The following is a 22,058-nucleotide window of genomic DNA, read 5'->3' as shown; positions in this document are numbered from 1 at the left end:
CTCTTTAACTTCACTTCTACGTTTTGCATCAGGCTGAGGACACTGCCAGAACTTGATCAATAAAATAGGAGGGTAATTTCCCTGCCCTCAGAGCTTTCCGTGAGGACAGGAGTGTCGTGCTTGAGCAGTCACTCAGCTGTACAGCATTCCCGTGTCCTCTCCACACTCGGCCTGTCCGTGGGGACTTGCCCTACCCATGCCCCTAGAGCACCCTTCCCCACAGAGCTGGGAGCCTGGTCACTCCCCCCCTCCCCCCCACTGATAGAGAGCCACCCCTGGAAGCAGAGCCCTCCCAGCGCTGACTCCTGCTCCCTGTGCAGGTGTCAGGGCAGCTCCTCAGCCTCAAGGGAGACAAGCTGCATCTCCCCCCACATTTCACTCCCGGAGCGGTGTGTGCATCGGGGGTAAATCACAGAATCATAGACTATCAGGGTTGGAAGGGACCTCAGGAGGTCATCTTGTCCAACCTGCTGTTCAAAGCAGGACCAATCCCCAACTAAATACTAGATACTGCCTTCAGCCAGTTTAGTTTCTCTTGCTTCTTCCCTAACTCAGCCCCAAGGGGTCGGCTTAGACTCGGGCAGCTAGCCCATGTCACAATGTCATCTTAAATGAGCTAGCGTGAGTCGGTCATTGCCTGCCCACTCACCTTTCCATTCCTAGCTACGCCACCAGCCTCCAAGAGCATTTTCCCCTCTGTTGAGATGAGCTATACCTGCCGTCAGAAAGGAAGCATCATTTAAAAACCATGCACCATTTTTGTAACAAACGCTCTGCAAACGTGTGACAAACCCTGATCTCACACACTTCCTTTCCCCTGAACAGGACTGCCCGTTCCAAAACCGACTGTGATCCCAGACAGAACAAGGAGAAGAGCTGTGGGTCCCAGATATGCAAGGCCATGAGGTGATTGTGAGCTGTGCCCACACAGGTGAGGAGTAAGCTTGCACCAATCCCAAAACTCAATGAACGGAGAAGAATCGTGGAATTCCATCCAAGCTGTTGTAAGACCTCGCCATTCTGTCATCCCGCCTCCTTCACTGCAGTAACCATATCCTAGACATTCAGGGCTTCCCACCCATCCAAACTGATATGAAACAGGGGTCCTTCCCCTGGCCCATCCTTTATCTATGGCTCAGGTGGGATTTTGAGGCACCATAAGTCCCCCTCCCAGAGAAAGGGTTTTGTGGAGTTTAGTTCTGGTGACTTTTAATATTCATGACAAGCCCCACTGCCCTTCCTGCTCCTGAGGTTCTCTTTGTCCCCAGTGCAGGGAGCAAATTATTTTTCATTCCAGCAGGTGATGGGATGCCGAGAGAGAATGAGGAGCAGAAGCCCCTGCATGAAGCCCCTGAGATGGTGAAGCCTCCTGTGACTTTACCCACGAGATCCCAGAGCCCTGAGTGGGGAGGAGCCCGTGAGACTCGGTGCAGGCCAGAAAGGCGGCGGAGGAACCCACTGGTGCAGAGCTGGGGTAAATCTGCTCAGGTGGGCGATGGCCTCGCCCACCAGGACAGACCAAACACGTGCGCGGACTGTGGGAAGAGCTTCAACAAGAGCTCGTCTCTGACTGTCCATCAGAGAACCCACACAGGGGAGCGGCCCTATGCCTGCCCCGAGTGCGGGAAACGATTCACCCAGAGCTCCACCTTCCTGCGGCACCAACGGATCCATACTGGCGAGCGGCCCTATGACTGCGCCGAGTGCGGAAAGAGCTTCCGGGTCAGCTCCCACCTGGTCCGACACCAGCGGATCCACACGGGGGAGCGGCCCTACGTGTGCGCCGAGTGTGGGCGGAGCTTCAGCGTCAGCTCCCACCTGGTGCAGCACCAGCGGACGCACACGGGCGAGCGGCCCTACCGCTGCGCGTGCGGGAAGAGCTTCAGCCTGAGCTCCCACCTCCTGCAGCACTGGACCATCCACACGGGCGAGCGGCCCTACCAGTGCGCCCAGTGTGGGCGGAGCTTCTCCATGAGCTCCGCCCTCATCAGGCACCAGAGGCTCCACGCAGCCGACGCGCCCCGCCAGTGCGCCCAGTGCGGGAAAAGCTTCAGCCGCGGCTCAGAGCTGAGCGAGCACCAGAAGATCCACACGGGGGAGCGGCAGCACGAGTGCGCCCAGTGCGGGAAGAGCTTCAGCGCAAGGTCCAATCTCCTCCAGCATCAGCGGACCCACGCAGGCGAGAGGCCCTACGCCTGTGCCCACTGTGGGCGGAGCTTCAGCCGGAGCTCGAACCTTATTACACACCAGAGGATCCACACTGGCTAAGAGCCCAGCACCTGTGAAGACCATGGACCAACAGCTACAGGCCACATCCCATCCAAGACGCGGCCTGGCATGGAATCCAGGGCATCTCCTCCTTTTGGGGAATGTGGAGCTCTTTCCCACTCGTGTGCTGCTCTTGGGAATGCGGTGGGGTGAGGAGACAATGAGGAGATGCTGTGGGAAGGGAAAGTTTGGGGTTCGGGATGCAAGGTGATGGGGACCAGGAAAGGAGGCAGAAGTGGGTGTTGTTGCTGAGTCATGAGTGGTTTGAGATGGGTGAGGGAACGGAGCAGGGTTCCCAGGTAACTCTGGGCCTGTTTGGGGATCAGTGAATTTGCATACTTACATTCTCTTTTTCCTTTTTATTAGCTGGCAAAACTTTTTTTTCATTTGGGTTGCCTGGGGAATCCTGAGCCGTGCATGTCTTGGCCTGGGGCAGGGAGTGAGCTGGTCAAAGAAGGGTGTTCTGAGATGCCCTCCAATTAAGGAAAGTTTGGAGTGTTAAAACCCAGCCAAGCTTCTTGGGACAAGTAAACACATCAGAGGCTAAATGCATGTGAAACCAGGTAATCTAAATGGCAGAGTTTGTTGAAAACCAACAAACTGCTTTTGCAAGGGGAAAAGAAAAAGTCAAAACTAACAACAGGGCAGCTGTATTGATCGTTGTGTTCATTTTCATACCAAAATCATGAAAAGCCTCCATTCTTAATTTAATGAAACTGCCACCAAATTTCTAGTCTGCTGCAACAGAGCACTGTAGAATCCAGAGACTTTGCTGTAAGATTTAGGTTCAGCTGTGGTGGGGTCTTGGATGGAGGACATGGCCATATAGGCATTTTCAACCGGAGTTTGGCTATATAGCGATGTCAAGTTAAAATGGCCAAATTAAATAAAAACCCTCCCATTTCTCTCTTGGGGTCACTGTTGCACACAGTTAGTACCATGCAGCCTGCGTACTAACCTACGTAGTCCCACTGACTTCAGTGTGACTGCAGACATTAGTAGGTACTATGCTTGATAAGCATTGGCATGACTGGGCCCTTATTTGGTATGAGTTTCCCTTGTGCCTGTACAGAATGCGTGTTCTCCATCCGGTTTCATGTAGAAGCGTTTGCTCTGATTTCCAAAAGTTAATAATATGTTTGACCATTGAAAACGCAACATCAATCAATTGTACCGTATAGTGGTGATATGTATCAAGGTGGGAGTGAAAGGTTGGGTGGTTCATATCCTGTGACTGTAGATTCGGCTCTGAAAATTGAGTAAATTTGGACATTCCCAGAACAGGAATAAGGACATCTGTGAATTGTGCACCTTTTACCAATCAGGAACTGAACCAACTGTATGCAGCACACTGAAGAAAAAGAAGCCCATGGCTCTGTGATGCTGCTGGCATCTGGGCCTTCACTTTGGTCGCTAAAGAAAACAGCATGCTCTCTCCCCCAGGTTCTGCCGCACTTTCCAAAGGAGTTGCCAGAGCTTTCCTGAGCCTGCTCCAGGGCTGGTACAATAAAGCTGAGTTAATCTCCACACTGACCCTGTTTGGAACTAATTAGCGAGAAGGTAAAACAAGCAAGGAAACAGAATGGGATGAAAAGACACATTAGAAAGGGGAAGCGGGCTTTAAAATATGTAGGGACCTTCTGGCTAGACCCTACCGAGCAAACACAGAACTGAGAATTTATCAGGTCAAGACTAGTTGGATGATGAAGAACCGAGGGGGTGGTTCTTTTAAGTTTGTTTCCATATTAAATAACAAGTATAAGGTGTCTCCGATTCTCTTTACAACTGTCTCCTCTTATTTGCTGCTTTAACCATACCCAGAGCCTGGACACACTGGACCTAAAATGTACACTTATACTAGTTAGTGATGGAAAAGATACAGTGAGACTGGGTTTCAAAGGCAAGGACAATTATGCCATTAGCATATACAAATGTCTACACAGTGCTGTTTGCAATGGATACTAAAGCTGGTTGGAACATGGCTTTTCTTCCACAGAAAATTTTGAGTATTCACTCATTGAGTATTTGAGTATTGAGAGAAGACAAAAAAATCAAAAACTGAAATATTTTCTTACCAAAAAAATTAAAAACTGAAATATTTCTGCCAAAAAAATGATATACAGTAGTTCAATTCTGAAATGCCACTGCGGTGCCTCCTGGGAGTTGTGGTTCAGATGTTTCTTACTCCCACTGTCCTCTATTGGCTGGACTCGCTGGTCAGACTACATTTCTCATGAGGCCTCACAATCTCCTGTCTTGGTGAGGGCAGCAGTGCATCATGACAGGGGCACCGCTGGGGATGTTCCTTTTTTTAATGAAAATTCAAGATTTTCCACTGAAAGCAGACACATTTTTGCAAAAAAATTATTTTGTTGAAAACCCAGTTTTCTTCTGAAAAATGGCTTTGACTGAAAATTCTTAACCACCTCTAAGTGATGCCCTTGGGATAATCACAGCTTTGCACTCGGTTAATTTAACAAACAATGTAGGCCATACTTACAGGATGGGGGACTCTATCCTGGGAAGCAGTGACTCTGAAAAAGATTTGGGGCTCATGGTTGATAATCAACTAAACATGAGTTCCCAGTGTGAAGCTGTGGCCAAAAAAAGCTCATGCAATCCTGGGATGTCTAAACCTGGGAATCTTGAGTAGCAGTAGAGAGGTTATTATACCTCTGTATTTGGTGCTGGTGCGACTGCTGCTGGAATCCTGTGTCCAGTTCTGGTGCCCCCAATTCGTGAAGGATGTTAATAAATTGGAGAGGGTTCAGAGAAGAGCTACAAGAATGATTAAAGGAGTAGAAACCCTGCCTTATAGTGATAGACTCAAGGAGTTCGATCTATTTAGCTTAAAGAGAAGGTTGTGGGTTGACTTGATCACAGTATAAGTACCTACATGAGGAACAAATATTTAATAAGGGGCTCTTCAATCTAGCAGAGAAAGGTGTAACACGATACAATGACTGGAGGTTGAAGCTGGACAAATTCAGACAGGAAGTTAAGCCTACATATTTGACAGTGAGCATTATTAACCATTGGGGCAATTTCCCAAGGGTTGTGGTGGATCCTCCATCACTGACCATTTTTAAATCAGCACTGGATTTTTTCTAAAAGCTCTGCTCTAGGAATTAGTGTGGGGCAGTTCTCTGGCCTGTGTTATACAAGAAGTCAGAACAGTCAATAACAATGGTCCCTTCTGGCCTTGGAATCTATGACACTGTAACACTGAATTTTTGGGGCTTGTCAGATTTGGGATTGGAATAATCACAACATTCTTGTGATTTTTTTTTACGCTGATGTCACAGGGTCTATTCACTGCTCATGGCACCTCCTGCTGGCTGTCTTCTGTGTATTAGTGCTCCCACTCCGGTGATGTCTTCTCCTATGCAGTCTTGCCCTGCTGCCCCTCTCAGTCCAGGGACTGCAGTCTCCTCTTCGTGGCTTGGCCCTCCAGCCAGGTCACTAATGTCCTCCCCTTCTGGGGAATTCACCATCTTTCCAAACCCACTGGCTGGCTGGCACCTCCAACACCCTGTACTGCTTCCCGGCAGCTGGTAGGAGAACCCAGGCCTGCCCTCTACACTGGGCTCCAGCCCAGAGACCCAATAACAAGCAGCCACAGTCCAATACAATCCTACCTTTTGCTGCTGTTTCCCTGGGCTTCTTCCTACATATCTGGCTTTCCCCCAGTCAGGTTTGCCAGCTTTCCAACTCCCTCCACTCAGGGAGCGACTACAGCCTTTCCCAGCAACAGCCCTGCATCTGTAGCCAGCTACCAGACGTTATCCAGGCCCCTCCTGTGCCCACACAGGTGAGTGGGTTCAGAGCTCTGCCACGGCACCTCGGCTAAATAGTTCCCGGTTTTCACCAGGAGAAAGAGGTGCTGCTGGCCTCCCTGGACATACAGGTTAGCGCTGTCATGGGAGGGTGCACCTGCTTTTCTGATGTTACTCGCACTGAGAGTCCTTGATTCAGCAAACCTGCAGAAGCACTTGCTTAACTTTAAGCATGTTTATGTTCCACTGACATCAGTAAGCACCTGGTTAAAGCTAATCACGTTCTCAAGTGCTTTGCTGAGCTGAGGCCAGACAGGGAGCATGGCAGCACAGGATAGGTGTGGCAAGGCAATGGTTACCTAGCGGTTGTATTACCTGAGGGTTGTTCCCAGAGGACAGGAGCCACAAAGGAGGCACAAACAGAGCAGCAAAGGAGGAACCAGGCAGATCAGCAAGGCGTGGAAGAGATGTTCCACTTCCTGGCCCCCATATGCAAATGCACGTCCTAGGAGAAGATGACCTGCACTGGCCATCTGCTCTAGGCTAGAGGGACAGAGAGAAGACAAGCTGTCACAAACCCCAGGGAGCATCTGTGAGACTGAGAATGGCTCATTAGAATTTTCAAAAGATGGCACTGAATGTTCCGTTAATTGAGACCGCACTTGAAATGCGCAGGAGCCTCTGAACTCAGTGTCATGGGATTGGTAGCTGCTTTCCAAATACCTCCATACCCTGCTGCTTGTGCTCTGTCTGCTCCCCTGCGACCTCTTCCTGTTGATGATGCAGTGCTGGGGGGAGCTGCTGACAGTTTTGCTCTGTGTCCTGTGTGAGTCATCTGCTGCTTTAGTTATTCCCTGAATACTCCTTATTCCCCATCTCTTCTTATCATCTCATTTGGATCCATCCAATGGGTCACACAGCATCCCAAGGCTGTATCCTTGAGTGGGATGCCATAGTATCAGTTTCACTGTGATGCACCAAGAGATTCTTCAGGGTTTGGGCTGTAATAACAATACTTGTCATTTCACGTGGTCCAAGGAAGGAACTTCTGAAATCTTGCTTTTCTGACATGTATTCCCAATATGCTTCACATAACTGGCATTTTAATATAGCTCTTGGGTTAAAAGGCAAGCGTACCTTACAGCCTGTGCCTTCTGGGCAAATGTGCCACCCTGGAAACGTTATTTATATGTTTTTAATAGAGTAGTGAAAGGAAACATCAGCATTCATGTGCCCTAGCCTGGGTTTAATACCAATGCTGGGTTGCACACTCAGATCAGGATGTGACCTCCAGGTAACACAAGATCTGAAACTTCTTTCTTTAGGAGATAAAGGAAATGCTGGGGCACCAGCAACAACTGGTGAGCATTATTTGAGATTCAGTTCAACTCTGTCCCCTCATACAACAATTAAGAGGAAGCTACTTGAGTTTAAACACACACACACACACTGAGGTGTACATTACAAGCCTCTCAGACTGACAGCAGTAAAGTTCCTCTATGTGGAAGACAAAACCTTCCCTGGGGGCAGTCCGAGACTGGGTAAATCCCCACCCCTCCCCCACTAAAAATCGTCGTGATCATCATCAGCCTCCACTCCAAATAAAAGGTACATTTCTTCAACCTGCCTGTTCTAATATAAATCTGGAATACCATGAACATTAATAAACAACCCACAACACCCCACACACTGCCAAACCACTCCACTGCACACAGTCTCCCCTGGGGAAGGGATAAAAGAGAACAAACCACACATGAGAGATGTCAGTCATGCCACATAATGCACTACTGGGTATAAGAATAGAACAGAATAGAATAGGCTTCTGATGTCATGCACTATGTATCACTGATAACTTCATAAAATCAAAACCTCCTCTGGTCTAGAGGCAGTATCATGGAACAATTTAACAACAAACAAGTAGTTAGAATGGAGACCAATCTGAAGAGTACAACAATATCAAACCTGCAGTTCTTCACTGTGTAAAGCACTAGGTAGCAAATGAAAACCAGGATGTGAACATGTGTTCAACCCTGTGAAATCCTCTCTCAGGATTTAATGATCTAATCACTCTGCTGTCTTGGGGCAGGTGTAAACCATACTTTCCGAGGTTTTGCAATGCTTACAATAATTGCATATCCTTCTTGGCCAGATTGATCTTTCACCCTGACATCAGTGGAATGAAGCTCTAGCTGGAAAATAATCTCAACCCTTTGGTATAAAGGAGTTAAATGAAGAATTGCTGACACCAACACTTAAAGGAAAGCAAGTAAAATTAATGGGAAGCAGACCCGTTGGCACCAAAATATTTACTGAGTCACACAGGAGGAACAATGTGACAGGAAACTTTCGTATCAGATTCTTGAAGTTGGGAAACTGTCCACACAACAAGCCAAGGGGAAACCATTTTACAGCTGTAACGTGGAAACTGGGATGTAAGGGAGATTACAGTTCCGAGGTGGAGTTTACTTATTGTATTTTCATATGATATGAAAGGCTCCCAGGGCTGAGATGCTAACAGAGCATGAAGATGAGGAGACGAGCGAAGCTGCCGTTGCCGAGACCAGCACCAGCCATGAGGAGAGCTGCCCAGCAAACCCTCCTCGCCGTACTCTGCCTAGCAGCAGCGGTTTGTGAGGCTCAGGACACCTGCCCAGGTGAGTCACAGACAAACCTGTTACCTTTTCATAACATGGATCTGACTAGTCCCCACTTTAAGATGCAGAATTTAGAATGCACAAAATTCCTCATCAGTTAGAATATGAAGTTTAATATTAGCCCTTCTTATTTTCTTCCTTAATTAAATCACTTTTAATCAAGAAACAAGATGGCTCACATATGCACTGTATAACTAATGCCTTTCCATTGCTGTTGGGCTGTTCCATGGCATAGTATGAGACGGAGCAAAGGGGCTGTGAAACCCCCAGCTACTAGATTGGAGAAGAATGGCATTCACAAGATGAGATGCTTTTTATTACATCAGCCCTGATTTTACTCTTTGGCAGTCCTTGAACAGCAACATTCTCCAGTTAAAGAATAATCTGATTAAATGAAAATCTTGCCATGTTCCATTCTCTACTGATTCTGTCCAGTGAGCTCAGGTACTACAGTGATGGAGATGATATCAGGAATAGAATAGACCTCATAAAAGGAACAGAATATGATGCACATGATATAAAGTAGAATGGAACAGATCTGATGTAAGGACTAGAACAGAATAAGTCTGATATAAGAAGTAAACTAGAATGGGAATAGATACCTCTACCCATAGCTACTTTTGGTTTGCTCCTAGGGAGATGTTAGTCAGATCTTTGGAATTAATGTGAAAGTCAGAAAATCTCTAAAGTTTATAGAAATTCACACATGCACAATACTCTGGCATTTCTCAAATGTTCCTTTATTTCACACTTCTTAAGAGCTGCTCAAAGACACTTTCCTCCCAGCGTCGTGAACCCTGGTCACCTATCTTTCTTGCAGCAGTACATGGTTGTAGGAAAAAGTCCCTGGGATCATATTAATAAAACAAGGTGAAAGCAATGACTGTGGTTTGTGTTTAACGCAGTAGGTGAGGCTGCTTGGTCACATCTTGTGTAGCTTTCTTGATTTCCTCTTCCCAGATGTCGGGGTACAATCCTGTTCCCGATGAAGCCAATGACAAAACTCCCACTGACTTCACATTTACAAGCTTTGAATGGTCTCTTGTTGCTTGCAGTCCCCACTGCTCTCATCTATCCAGATCACATGGCAGTGTGATTAGTTTTCACCCAGACCCTCTCTAATCCACCAGTTTTTGTGTCACTTGAAAATCCTTTTTGAGGTTCTCCAGTGTCTGCTGTACGGTCTGTTCTGGTGGTTAATTTAATACATGCAAATTCATGAAAGTTTTGAGGAATTAAGAGGCTATTTAAATTGAGGCTGTGGTTTTTGTATTTAAGAAAAGAAAAGGAAAGAAAAGAAAAGAAAGCTAGCTTGTGGAGATTCTCATTTGCAGGATTTATTTCTCTCAGGGTTCTGCGGAAAGTTTCAGCCCTATGGACCTTCTCACATGTCATTTCTTTCTCCAGATGTGAAAATAGTGGGTCTCAGCGGTTCAGAGAAGCTCGCTGTTCTCCAGGGCTGCCCTGGGATTCCTGGTGCCATGGGGCCCAAAGGTGACCCTGGACGTGCAGGAATGAGAGGTATGTGTCCAGGGGCTGAGGGAGACTCTGCCTTGGATGGCAGAAAAGTGAATGAGTGATGTTAAAATAGTTCAGCCCGTGGAGATCCTTATGAGTCCCCAACATGAGGAAAAGGTGCCTCAAACAGGCTGGTCACTATGCCAGTCTATAACTCCACATGGAGGGGCCAGAACTAACAAGCTGGCTCTGAAACATTGTCAATTTCTTTTTCCTCTGACCAGAACAATGGTAGCCTGTGGGCTGTGGAAGGGAGGCCAGCTGCATATCTTTGATGGCCACCACCTTGGCTAGCACACCAGGGATCTCCAGAGTGTGAGCTGGTAAAGCAGGAGCCAAAGGGCCAAGTGCTGCTTTCTGCTGCTGTAACAGACTGACATCCTCCCTCACCGCTGGTTACAGATCTATCTGCCAGGACTCATATATACCAATAAACGATTTGACCATATAGAGCAGTGGTCTCAAACTTTAGAAACCCGAGGACCCCATTTTGATATAAAATTTTTCACGGACCCCCTCAAGCTCCCCGCTCAGCCCCACGCCCCATCCCTACTCCACCCCTTCCCCCAAGGCCCCACCCCATCTCTTCCCTCCCCCGCTTCAGCCCTGCCCCTCCTCTTCTCCGCCTCTTTACGCTCCCTCCCCTGAGCGCACCCCAACCCCACTCCTCCCCCTTCCCCCCAGCGCCTCCTGTACGGAGTGCAGAAGGCTCTGGAAGGGAGGGGGAGAAGTTGATGGAGGGAGTGGGAGGAGTTGATCAGCAGGGCCGATGGACCCCCTGGAGTACTCTCACGGACCACAGTTTGAGAAACGCTGATACAGAGAGATTTGTTAAAACTAAGAGCTAGCTGCTATCTGAGTTGCACCCATGACAATGGCTTAGTGGAAGCAGGGTCTGATACATTCTCTGGGATGGATACCCCAACCGGACACTGATGTGATGTGAAAATCCAGCGGAAGGATCCTCTCTCTGGACTCTAAGTTGCAGCCTCATGACTCAAATCAGAAATGGCAGATGTGGGGATTCAGTTCACTTCTAGCTGGTATGTTTGAATTGGTCAGGGCTTGCGCTGTCAAATATTTACCCTCTTGTGTTCGTAGGGGAACGGGGAGCTCCAGGGATCCCTGGAAAGATGGGACCAGCAGGGGAGAAAGGTAAAGAAAGAAAGAACTAGTCACTTGGATTCCATCACAGTAACAGCTTCTGAACATGCTTGTCTTCAGGTTACATTTGGGAAAACTTTTACCCCAATAGAACCTCAGTTCTGAGCCCCCATTGAAATTGTTGCACTTCAGATAAATCTTTCCACTGTTTAACCTCCTTGGACTGAAAGGTGATTGATCAATTCAAATAATTCTTCTCATTGCAAAGCTGTGGCCCTTCTGTACTTTAATGACATGCAGGGATGGCTACAGTGCAGCCGGGGGCGTGATTTGCAGTTCATGTCGCTGTACTCACATTAGCATTAATCTAGCTAGCTTGCTAGCAACAGAAGTGAACACATGGTAGCACAGTCTAAGCTACAAATGTGGGTAGCCAGAGCGGTCAGGCAAACTTGTGCAGCATATGCTGAATCTTGTGCCACTACGTCCTCACGGCTATTGTCAGCAAGCTGCTCGGTGAAATCTAGCACGAATACGTCTTCAGGAGCTGCAAATCACATCAGTGTAGACATACCCACAGTGACAGGCATGTAAGGTGCAATAGATCTGTAGTGCCTGCTAGTTCAAAGAGGCCTGCAGGTACTTACAAATATTTCTTAGCACTTACAGGAATTCATGCTCAGCTAATCCAATACTGTACATGAGGGAGACAGTGACTGAGGCTTGTGACAAATACCATTTCACCCTCATCTTTCTTTGCAACCAGCTACTGCATCTAGAACTTGCTCTGGGTTTTGAAGGAACATCAGGTACAATTTTCAAAAGCACCTAAGGAGTAGAATCGGTTGGAATATTTTCACCAAAATGAAGTTTTAGTAACGGGCCACGGCTCTCTAGAGAGCAAGACTCTCAGAGGCTGGTGATCAGCACACTGGCCTGTGATGTGGAACAGAACTCAAATTCTCGTAGATTATTTCCCAGAGCCCCCCATGTGCCCTCTCCCAACAGGCTATAAAAACCTCCAGGCCCTGGGGAGAGGATGGCTTCAGCTGCTGGGCTGGTGGTGTGAGGAGCTCAGGACTTCTGACCTGGTGGCAGGGCTCTGGGCTTCAGCTGAGAGGACGGGGGGGTCTCGGGGCTTAGCCCCACAGGGGTGGGGGGGCACAGGGCCTCGGGGCTTCAGCCCCGTGAGGTGCACAGGGGCCCAGAAATATTTACCAGAGCAGAGCTCTGAATAGCTCCGGGTGAATTTAAACCCTGATGTAGGGGAGCCAGGATCAAGTCTCTCCTCTGGCTGATTCAGAGCAGAGTTTTTCATCCCAGATCATCCTGTCTCAAAAAGAACAGGGACTTGAACTCCCTTCTCCCACATTCCAGTGTCTTAACCACCAGGCTATAAAGTATGGGAGAGAGTCTCTCTTGTCAGAAGTAACCAGAGAGCCCTGTACCCAAAAACCTTCTCGAATAGAAGAGCCCAGGTTTCGATCGGAACATGGACATCTCAACACAATTTCATTTTCCACAAAAAAGGTTTTGTTTTCATGCCAGTGTGGAATGAAAACAAAGTTCAAAACCTCCAGAGTTGCCGCTAAATGGAATTGTCATGCTCCGGCCAGCTCTGCTTTTTAACGGGCCGTAGGCTTGTAAGGTTTCTATGTGCTTTTGAAAATGTTACCCATTGCATCTGGCTGCCTGAAGTCTCTGAACAGTCAGCCAGGAGCAATTCTGCATCAAGCTACTTTCATCTTGTTTACCCAAGTGAATCAAATTTTTACAAATGGAGAATAAACCCCCAAATATTAACTTTTTTTTTTTAAAAAAGTGTCTACGTACTTCACACGCTTCTAAATGTAATGCTCCTCTTCTGCCCTCTTTTTCTGTATTGTACCATCTATGCCAAATTCATGCAGCTCTGGAGATGTTGGAAGGGCATTAACAATGAGGAGTCCAGTGGCACCTTAAAGACTAACAGATCTATTTGGGCATAGGCTTTCGTGGGTAAAAAAAACCCACTTCTTCAGATGCATGGCATTAGTGTATTTTCCTGCAGCAAGTCAGGCTGACGCCCCATGAGTTCTGAGGTTACAGTGTGATCTCCAACTCTTGCAAGTATTTAAACCTGTGCTCCATTCTAGGAGAGAAAGGAGAGTCCGGAGAACCAGAAACAACAGGTAAGAACCTCTGCACTCTCCCATATAGCAAAAGAATGATTTAACTGACAGTAGCAGCTGTGTCCGCCCTGAGCTGCAGTCTGTCTCCAATCCCTCAGGAGGATGGTTAACGTCTCAAATAGCCGCCATTTCAAAACAAAACAACCTATTACCACAACACTTCCTTCTCCCGCTTCAGTGTAGGAACTACTGCTCCCACACCGCCTCCCCTACCCAAGGCACAGAATGAGTAATATTGAGTCTTATTTCAGAAAGACCCACTAACTCATAATATTATTTAAGGTGGCCGGAGCAGTCCCTGATGCCCTCGTGAAAGGTGCCTCCTGGACCCTCCTCCAGCCTGTATGGGCATGCCAGCCCATTCCCACTGATGGGTGGCAGGGTACAAGGTGCAGAGCCAGGGCCCTAACCCCACTCTTCTCCACGCCTTTTGTGGACATTGTTGGCATTAGCTTTGAGCAGCCCTTTTGCTCAGGGAACAGGGGGGCAGAGACAGGGCTTAGGAGTAGGGCATGAAGGTCCAGGTGCCTTCCCCTGCCCTTACGCACCTGCCAGGGCCAGGCACAGCCTCTCCCTAGTGAAAAAAGATTAAACAAATCAGCTATCTAAACTCTGCTGAGTTAACCCCCTGGTGAGTGTGTCTTACAGGTCCCCCTCTGTGACCGATCCACACAGGATAGGAGTAGGGGTCTGGTGTCAGGGGCCTTGACCATTTAGCTCAAAGCATAGCAGTGCCTGTTTTTAGTTCTGAAGGCCCCAGTATAGCAGTCAAGATCACATTGACTCTTCACCCACCCCTTGCACAATCAGATCCAGTCCCGCGCTTTCAATCAATGCATGGTTAATTTTCCATTTTGTCTAGGACCCAGAAACTGCAAGGAGCTGTTAGCCAAAGGGAGAACGCTGAGCGGCTGGTACGCCATCTACCCAGGAGTTGCTGATGATTCCATCACTGTCTTCTGTGACATGGATACAGACGGTGGAGGCTGGACTGTAAGTGAGAGGGAGTGTGGCGGGGACGAGGGTGTTATAGAGAACACGTTTGATTTTAATCAGAGGTGTGAGGATTGCCACTTGCTGGCAGCTGTAAATCTGTCCTAAATTGAGGAAATGTTGAGACAGAGCTGAAATAATTCATCCAGTTATGCCCCAAATATGTCATCACAGATTTCATATCCAGGCCAGCCCATCAGTTCAAAAAGGAGAAACTGAGTTTGTGGAAACCTGGAAGTTTCTGTATTTGTTAGGTTTTGGTTTATTCACATTTGCTTTTTAGGTCTTGTCTAGCCTGGAAGACTCTACAGGTGACTTCAGGTGTAATAACCTGCCTAGTGCATGTGACCATGTCTCCCTCTAGTGGCTGGGAGGGCTACATCTGGCTTTCTTTATCTGCTGACCGGGCTTCCTTTGGAGCTGGTCGTTCCTTACATCAGCCCAGGAGGCGTGGGCACTCCCAGGGTATGTTTACACTGTAGCTGGGAACAGCTCCCAGCACACTAAAACCAGCAGTGTGGACGTAGCGGCTCAGGTGGCAGCTTGGACCCCAAGGTCTGAGCTCGGATGGCTAGCTTGAGTCGTCACTGGAGCCATGCAGACACACCCCAGAGGTTAAGCACGTTGCCTACACAGCATTCTCAGCACCTGACAGTCTGGCCAAGGCGTGAAAGACCTTTATGTGATGGCAAAAGATTGCAAGGCCGTAACTATGTCGTATCCCAACTACTGAAGGGTTTTTATGTTCTTCAAGCCACAGAGTGAAAGAGACATGGGGCATGGAGCAGAGAGGTTACCAGCTAAGAGGGGGTTTTCAACACTTCCTGGCCTGAAGAGTTAGCTCCATCAGTCTAACGTGTAGTTAAAAGAAGTAGATAGACATGGATTTGCCCAGATAAATGAGCTGATGGGAGCCAGAGTCACTCTTTGAACTTGGCCAGGTCACATCCCATCTCTGAGCCTCCTCCTTCTCTACAGATGAAGGTAGTGGTACCCATTTTTGTAGAGCAGGACTGATCTGTTGCAGGGAGATATATTGGAAAGCATTACGTGAATGCGAAGTATAGTGGGTTCATGTGCAGGTATGAAGTAATGGTATGTCAGGCAGCTGCTTTATGATGGATAGAAACCATGATGCAGTCTTCCACCTCTCACCCTCTCATTTCCTTGCAGGTTTTCCAGAGACGCGCAGATGGTTCAGTGGATTTTTTCCGTGACTGGGATTCATACAAGAAGGGTTTTGGGAACCAGCTGACGGAATTCTGGCTGGGGAATGACAATATCCACCTGTTAACATCCCTTGGTAACAAAATCACTGATGGATTCTTTTCTGGTTTTTGTTCTCCGCCAGACCATCTCCTTGGAGACAGGATACATAAAAGCAGCAAAGAGCCCTGTGCAACCTTATAGACTAAGAGACGTATTGGAGCATAAGCTTTCATGGGTGAACACCCACTTCGTGAAATGCATGTGGTGGAAATTTCCAGAGGCAGGTATAAATATGCAAGCAAGAATCAGGCTAGGGATAACAAGGTTAGTTCAATCAGGGAGGCTGAGGCCCTCTTCTAGCAGTTGAGGTGTGAACAGCAAGGGAGGAGAAACTGCTTTTGTCGTTGGCGACCCATTCACAGTCGGTGTTTAATCCTGAGCTGATGGGGTCAAATTTGCAAGTGAACTGAAGCTCAGCAGTTTCTCGTTGAAGTCTGGTCCTGAAGTTTTTTTGCTGCAGGATGGCCACCTTTACATCTGCTATTGTGTGTCCAGCGAGATTGAAGTGTTCCCCTACAGGTTTTTGTATATTGCCATTCCTAATATCTGATTTGTGTCCATTTATCCTTTTACGTAGGGACTGTCCAGTTTGGCCGATGTACATAGTAGAGGGTCATTGCTGGCACATGATGGCGTATATTACATTGGTGGAAGCGCAGGTGAATGAACCAGTGATGGTGATGGTGTGGCTGATCTGGTTAGGTCCTGTGATGGTGTCGCTGGTGTAGATATGTGGGCAGAGTTGGCATCAAGGTTTGTTGCATGGATTGGTTCCTGAGTTAGAGTTACTATGGTGCGGTGTGTCGTTGCTGGTGAGAATATGCTTCAGGCTGGCAGGTTGTCTGTGAGCGAGGACTGGCCTGCCTCCCAAGGCCTGTGAAAGTGAGGGATCGTTGTCCAGGATGGGTTGTAGATCACTGACGATGCATTGGAGAGGTTTTAGCTGAAGACTGTTTGTGATGGCCAGTGGAGTTCTGTTTGTTTCTTTCTTGGGCTTGTCTCGCAGCAGGAGGTTTCTGGGTACACGTCTGGCTCTGTTGATCTGTTTCCTTATTTCCTTGTGCGGGTATCGTAGGTTTGAGAATGCTTGGTGAAGATCTTGTAGGTGTTGGTCTCTGTCTGAGGAGTTGGAGCAAATGCGGTTGTACCTCAGCGCTTGGCTGTAAACAATGGATCATGTCGTGTGTCCAGGATGGAAGCTGGAGGCATGAAGGTAGGCGTAGCGGTCGGTGGGTTTTCGGTATAGGGTGGTGTTAACATGACTGCATGAGGAAATAAGGAAACAGATCAACAGAGCTAGATGTGTACCCAGAAGCCTCCTGCTGCAAGACAAGCCCAAGAAAGAAACCAACAGAACTCTACAAACCATCCTGGACAATGATCCCTCACTTTCACAGGCCTTGGTAGGCAGGCCAGTCCTCGCTCACAGACAACCCGCCAGCCTGAAGCATATTCTCACCAGCAACGACACACCGCACCATAGTAACTCTAACTCAGGAACCAATCCATGCAACAAACCTTGATGCCAACTCTGCCCACATATCTACACCAGCGACACCATCACAGGACCTAACCAGATCAGCCACACCATCACCATCACAGGTTCATTCACCTGCACGTCCGCCAATGTAATATATGCCATCATGAGCCAGCAATGTCTCTCTGCTATGTACATCGGCCAAACTGGACAGTCCCTACGTAAAAGGATAAATGGATGCAAATCAGATATTAGGAATGGCAGTATACAAAAACCTGTAGGGGAACACTTCAACCTTCCTGGACACACAATAGTAGATGTAAAAGTGGCCATCCTACAGCAAAAAAACTTCAGGACCAGACTTCAACGAGAAACTGCTGAGCTTCGGTCATTTGCAAATTTGACCCCATCAGCTCAGGATTAAACACCGACTGTGAATGGGTCGCCAATGACAAAAGCAGTTTCTCCTCCATTGCTGTTCACACCTCAACTGCTAGAAGAGGGCCTTAGCCTCCCTGATTGAACTAACCTCATTATCCCTAGCCTGATTCTTGCTTGCATATTTATACCTGCCTCTGGAAATTTCCACTACATGCATTTCACGAAGTGGGTGTTCACCCACGAAAGCTTATGCTCCAATATGTCTGTTAGTCTATAAGGTGCCACAGGACTCTTTGCCCCTTTTAAAGATCCAGACTAACATGGCTACCCCTCTGATACAGGACACATAAAGTGATTCATCTGCTTGTATTCCTGGGGTTGGACAGACATGTCTCAACCCCTCCTTACAAAGATCAGGCAGAACGTTCATGGAACGTGATTGACATTTTTGTTTCCGTTTTGTCTCTAGAAACTTGTGAACTTCGTGTCGATCTGAGTGACACGGAAAACAATAAATCCTTTGCCCACTATGAGACCTTCAGCATTTCAGGACAATCTGACAAATACAGACTGAACCTAGGAAAGTTTCTTACAGGCACTGCAGGTAAGTTTGGGGCCCATTCTGCACTTTCTGTACAAGGGAGGTATCATGAACAACCATCAAAAGCACAGAGTATCTCTGGCAGTTCTACCAACTCAGAGATTACCTGAAAGGGGAGGTGGGAAGAAAGTCCATGCGACATTCCAGTGCAGGCCATCAGCATGATGTTTTCACCACACTTGTGAATGTTAACTGGAGTTGAACTCAGAATTCTTGGTCCTCCATAGAATCACAGAATCATAGAATATCAGGGTTGGAAGGGACCCCAGAAGGTCATCTAGTCCAACCCCCTGCTCAAAGCAGGACCAATTCCCAGTTAAATCATCCCAGCCAGGGCTTTGTCAAGCCCTCCAGCGTCCAGAAAGAGGATGTTTGGTTGGGGGAACTTACTAAAGTGAGGCCCTGCTGGGTCTTTTCCCCCACAGCTAGCCTCCTATTTTTAAATATTGTTTGGGAAGGGAAAGGAGCTATTAGAGGCATGCTACATATTAAACAAAAGGAACCATAGCTATATAGCCAAAGTGTGGAATAGAGAATCCCTGCGACTTGATTAATAGTCAAATGCAGGGGACCAGGACATCTCTCAGAGCCTGAAAGTGCTTTGTACACACACAACCATGTTCTTGCTTCTGATGTTTTAACAGGTGATTCCTTGTCTGGCCATAGAAATATGACGTTTACAACCAAAGACAGTGACAATGATATGCATTCGGCGAACTGTGCTCTGCTGTACAAGGGCGGTTGGTGGTACAACAAGTGTCACGGTTCCAATCTGAATGGGCTGTACCTGCTGGGGCCCCACAAGAGCTACGCTGACAGTGTCATCTGGGCAACAGGCAAAGGGGCTCACTATTCCTACAAAGTCTCAGAGATGAAGTTCAGGCCGGTTTAGCACAAGGAGAGTGCAGCGGGAGGTCGCTCTCCAGCAATGTGTGGGAATGGACCCTCCCAGGTAGTTAGATGCCTTAAGCCCATTGATTTCCACGGAAGTTAGGTGCCTGCCGGATCTGGGCCTTAGAGCCTGATCTGAAGCCCAGTGAAGTCAATGGGAGTCTTTCCATTGACATCAGTGTGTGCGGATGAGGCCCATAGCTGGAAGCACCCAAGCAAACACACTGATGTTTAATACCAACCTTTTCCTTTTCCTGGTCACGTTGAGTTTCATAGATCCTAAGGTCAGAAGAGCCCATTATGATCATCTAGTCCGACCTCCTGCACAACACAGGCCACAGAATCTCACCCACCCACTCTTGCAATAAACCTCTCACCTATGTCTGAGCTATTGAAGTCCTCAAATCGTGGTTTAAAAACTTCAAGGAGCAGAGAATCCTCCAGCAAGTGACCCATGCCCCATGCTACAGAGGAAGGCGAAAAACCTCCAGGACCTCTGCCAATCTGCCCCGGAGGAAAATTCCTTCCCGACCCCATATATGGCGATTAGCTAAACCCTGAGCATATGGGCAAGATTCACCAGCCAGACACCCAGGAAAGAATTCTCTATAGTAACTCAGATCCCACCCCATCTAACATCCCATCACAGGCCATTGGGCCTATTTACCATGAATATTTAAAGATCAATTAATTACCAAAATCATGTTATCCTATCATACCATCTCCTCCATAAACTTATCGAGTTTAATCTTAAAGTCAGATAGGTCTTTTGCCCCCACTGCTTCCCTTGGAAGGCTATTCCAAAAGTTCACTCCTCTGATGGTTAGAAACCTTCATCTAATTTCAAGTCTAAATTTCCCAATGACCAGTTTATATCCATTTGTTCTTGTGTCCACATTGGTACTGAGGAATTAAATAATTCCTCTCCCTCTCTGGTATTTATCCCTCTGATATATTTATAGAGAGCAATCATATCTCCCCTCAACCTCCTTTTAGTTAGGCTAAACAAGCCAAGCTCCTTGAGTCTCCTTTCATAAGACAGGTTTTCCATTCCTCAGATCATCCTAGTAGCCCTTCTCTGTACCTGTTCCAGTTTGAATTCGTCCTTCTTAAACATGGGAGACCAGAACTGCACATAGTATTCCAGGTGAGGTCTCACCAGTGCCTTGTATAACGGTACTAACACCTCCTTATCTCTACTGGAAATACCTCGCCTGATGCACCCCAAGACCGCATTAGCTTTTTTCACGGCCATATCACATTGGCAGCTCATAGTCATCCTGTGATCAACCAATACTCCAAGGTCCTTCTCCTCCTCCGTTACTTCTAATTGATGCGTCCCCAGCTTATAACTAAAATTCTTGTTATTAATCCCTAAATGAATAACTTTACACTTCTCACTATTAAATTTCATCCTATTACTATTACTCCATTTTACAAGGTCATACAAATCTTCCTTTATGATTTCCCGGTCCTTCTCTAAATTGGCAATACCTCCCAGCTTTGTATCATCTGCAAACTTTATTAGCACACTCCCACTTTTTGTGCCGAGGTCAGTAATAAAAAGATTAAATAAGATTGGTCCCAAAACTGATCCCTGAGGAACTCCACTGGTAACCTCCCTCCAGCCTGACAGTTCACCTTTCAGTAGGACCCGCTGTAGTCTCCCTGTTAACCAATTTCTTATCCACCTTTCAATTTTCATATTGATCCCCATCTTTTCCAATTTAACTAATAATTCCCTATGTGGCACGGTATCAAACGCCTTACTGAAATCTAGGTAAATTAGATCCACTGTGTTTCCTTTGTCTAAAAAATCTTTTACTTTCTCAAAGAAGGAGATCAGGTTGGTTTGGCACGATCTACCTTTTGTAAAACCATGTTGTCAGGAGCTCTCTGTTCAAGTGTGAATGCCCAGCCCGTTCCATTCTACTTCTGTTAGAACCAAGGCAGAGCCAGTGCTGCCGGCAGGGCAGCGGCCAAGCTGTGAGCTGCTGCTGCGCATTTGTCACAATTATTGAGCCACATCCTGACATCCCTTTTTTCATTCCTGCTAAATTAAAGGAAAATCCCTCTGATTTCAGTGACAGTTTTGCCATAGTAAGAGCTGAGTGAAGGTTTTAAGATTTGGCACTTGGTGATGAAATTCATCATTGCATCAGAGCTCATAGCATGATGATGCATCTGCAGTTAATTGCAGAAGATCAAAAATTTTTAACCAGTTTTTTTTTTTTTTAAGATCATGAGCCTGGAGAAAGCAAGATATTTGTCCCATGCTAATTTGCATTTACACCAAGGATAATTACACCATTTACCATTTACACGAAGGATATTAAGCTCACCCCACTTCCCAACAAAGACTGAACACCAGGAGTGAAATCCAGGCACCAATGAAGTCAATGGAGGTTTTGCCATTGATTTCAGTGGGGCCAGGATGGCACCCAGAGCTTTAGAGTTAAGTCTTAAATTACTAAGACCCCTTTATCTCTACAGTAGTGCTATGCTATACTATGAAGCATAATCCTCACTGGTTAAAAGAAAACTGCATATGTCACAATAAATTAATAAAGTATGTTTAACGAGGCATGTAAAGTACATTTTGTGTGGTATGATTACATCTTTTGCCTTGCTCTAGTTTTCTTACTGGTTTATGCACCATGGCCCTCACGGTCATTTGCGGGGATTATTATATTAGTAACATAAAACAAATGAAAATAAATACTGGGTTCTTTTCATCAGAAGATCTCAAAGGGCTTGACAAAGGCAGGTGAGTATCATTATCCCTGTTTTACAGACAGAGAAATTGATATAGTGATGTAGTTTAGATGATTTGTCCAAATGTATATGCATTGAATCAAAAAGAGTCATGGGTAGACACTGGTTTGTAGCTCTGTGATCCAGCCCCTAGCCACAACTGTCTGCCTCACAAAGGTTGCCGTCTGTGCTCAAGATCCA

At 47.0% G+C, this 22,058-nt stretch overlaps 2 protein-coding genes across 6 annotated transcripts; both read left to right on the top strand.

The window, feature by feature from the left end:
• The first annotated feature begins 822 nt into the window (after positions 1 to 822).
• Positions 823 to 21,683, top strand: LOC140899165 (ficolin-2-like). Its single transcript, XM_073314124.1, has 9 exons — positions 823 to 906; positions 8,538 to 8,698; positions 10,106 to 10,219; positions 11,318 to 11,371; positions 13,456 to 13,491; positions 14,354 to 14,484; positions 15,658 to 15,787; positions 18,081 to 18,215; positions 18,857 to 21,683. The coding sequence occupies exons 2-9, from the start codon at positions 8,566 to 8,568 to the stop codon at positions 19,102 to 19,104; spliced, it is 981 nt and encodes a 326-aa protein (XP_073170225.1). The 5' UTR covers positions 823 to 906; positions 8,538 to 8,565; the 3' UTR covers positions 19,105 to 21,683.
• Positions 824 to 4,053, top strand: LOC140899164 (uncharacterized). Of its 5 annotated transcripts, none has more exons than XM_073314122.1 (2): positions 824 to 906; positions 1,298 to 4,053. In XM_073314122.1, exon 2 carries the CDS (start codon positions 1,309 to 1,311, stop codon positions 2,266 to 2,268), a length of 960 nt encoding a protein of 319 aa, XP_073170223.1. In that variant the 5' UTR covers positions 824 to 906; positions 1,298 to 1,308; the 3' UTR covers positions 2,269 to 4,053. The 5 variants fall into 5 exon arrangements, with proteins under 5 accessions (XP_073170223.1, XP_073170222.1, XP_073170219.1 ...); XM_073314121.1 differs by having other exon boundaries at positions 825 to 906; positions 1,301 to 4,053; XM_073314118.1 differs by having other exon boundaries at positions 842 to 931.
• Positions 21,684 to 22,058: the final 375 nt, after the last annotated feature.

The sequence above is a fragment of the Lepidochelys kempii genome, chromosome 16 (genome assembly GCF_965140265.1).
Source record: "Lepidochelys kempii isolate rLepKem1 chromosome 16, rLepKem1.hap2, whole genome shotgun sequence".
Taxonomy (NCBI): domain Eukaryota; kingdom Metazoa; phylum Chordata; order Testudines; family Cheloniidae; genus Lepidochelys; species Lepidochelys kempii.
The sequence above is the reverse complement of the archived record's forward strand: the minus strand, read 5'-3'. Positions and strand labels throughout refer to the sequence as shown.

Coding starts and splice junctions, on each gene's coding strand:
- LOC140899164 (XM_073314118.1), top strand. CDS start 892: ATGCAAGGCCATGAGGTGATTGTGAGCTGTGCCCACACAG. Junction 932..1,297: donor TGTGAGCTGTGCCCACACAG/GTGAGGAGTAAG, acceptor TTTTCATTCCAG/CAGGTGATGGGATGCCGAGA.
- LOC140899165 (XM_073314124.1), top strand. CDS start 8,566: ATGAAGATGAGGAGACGAGCGAAGCTGCCGTTGCCGAGACCAGCACCA. Junction 8,699..10,105: donor GGCTCAGGACACCTGCCCAG/GTGAGTCACAGA, acceptor TTCTTTCTCCAG/ATGTGAAAATAGTGGGTCTC. Junction 11,372..13,455: donor GGGACCAGCAGGGGAGAAAG/GTAAAGAAAGAA, acceptor GCTCCATTCTAG/GAGAGAAAGGAGAGTCCGGA.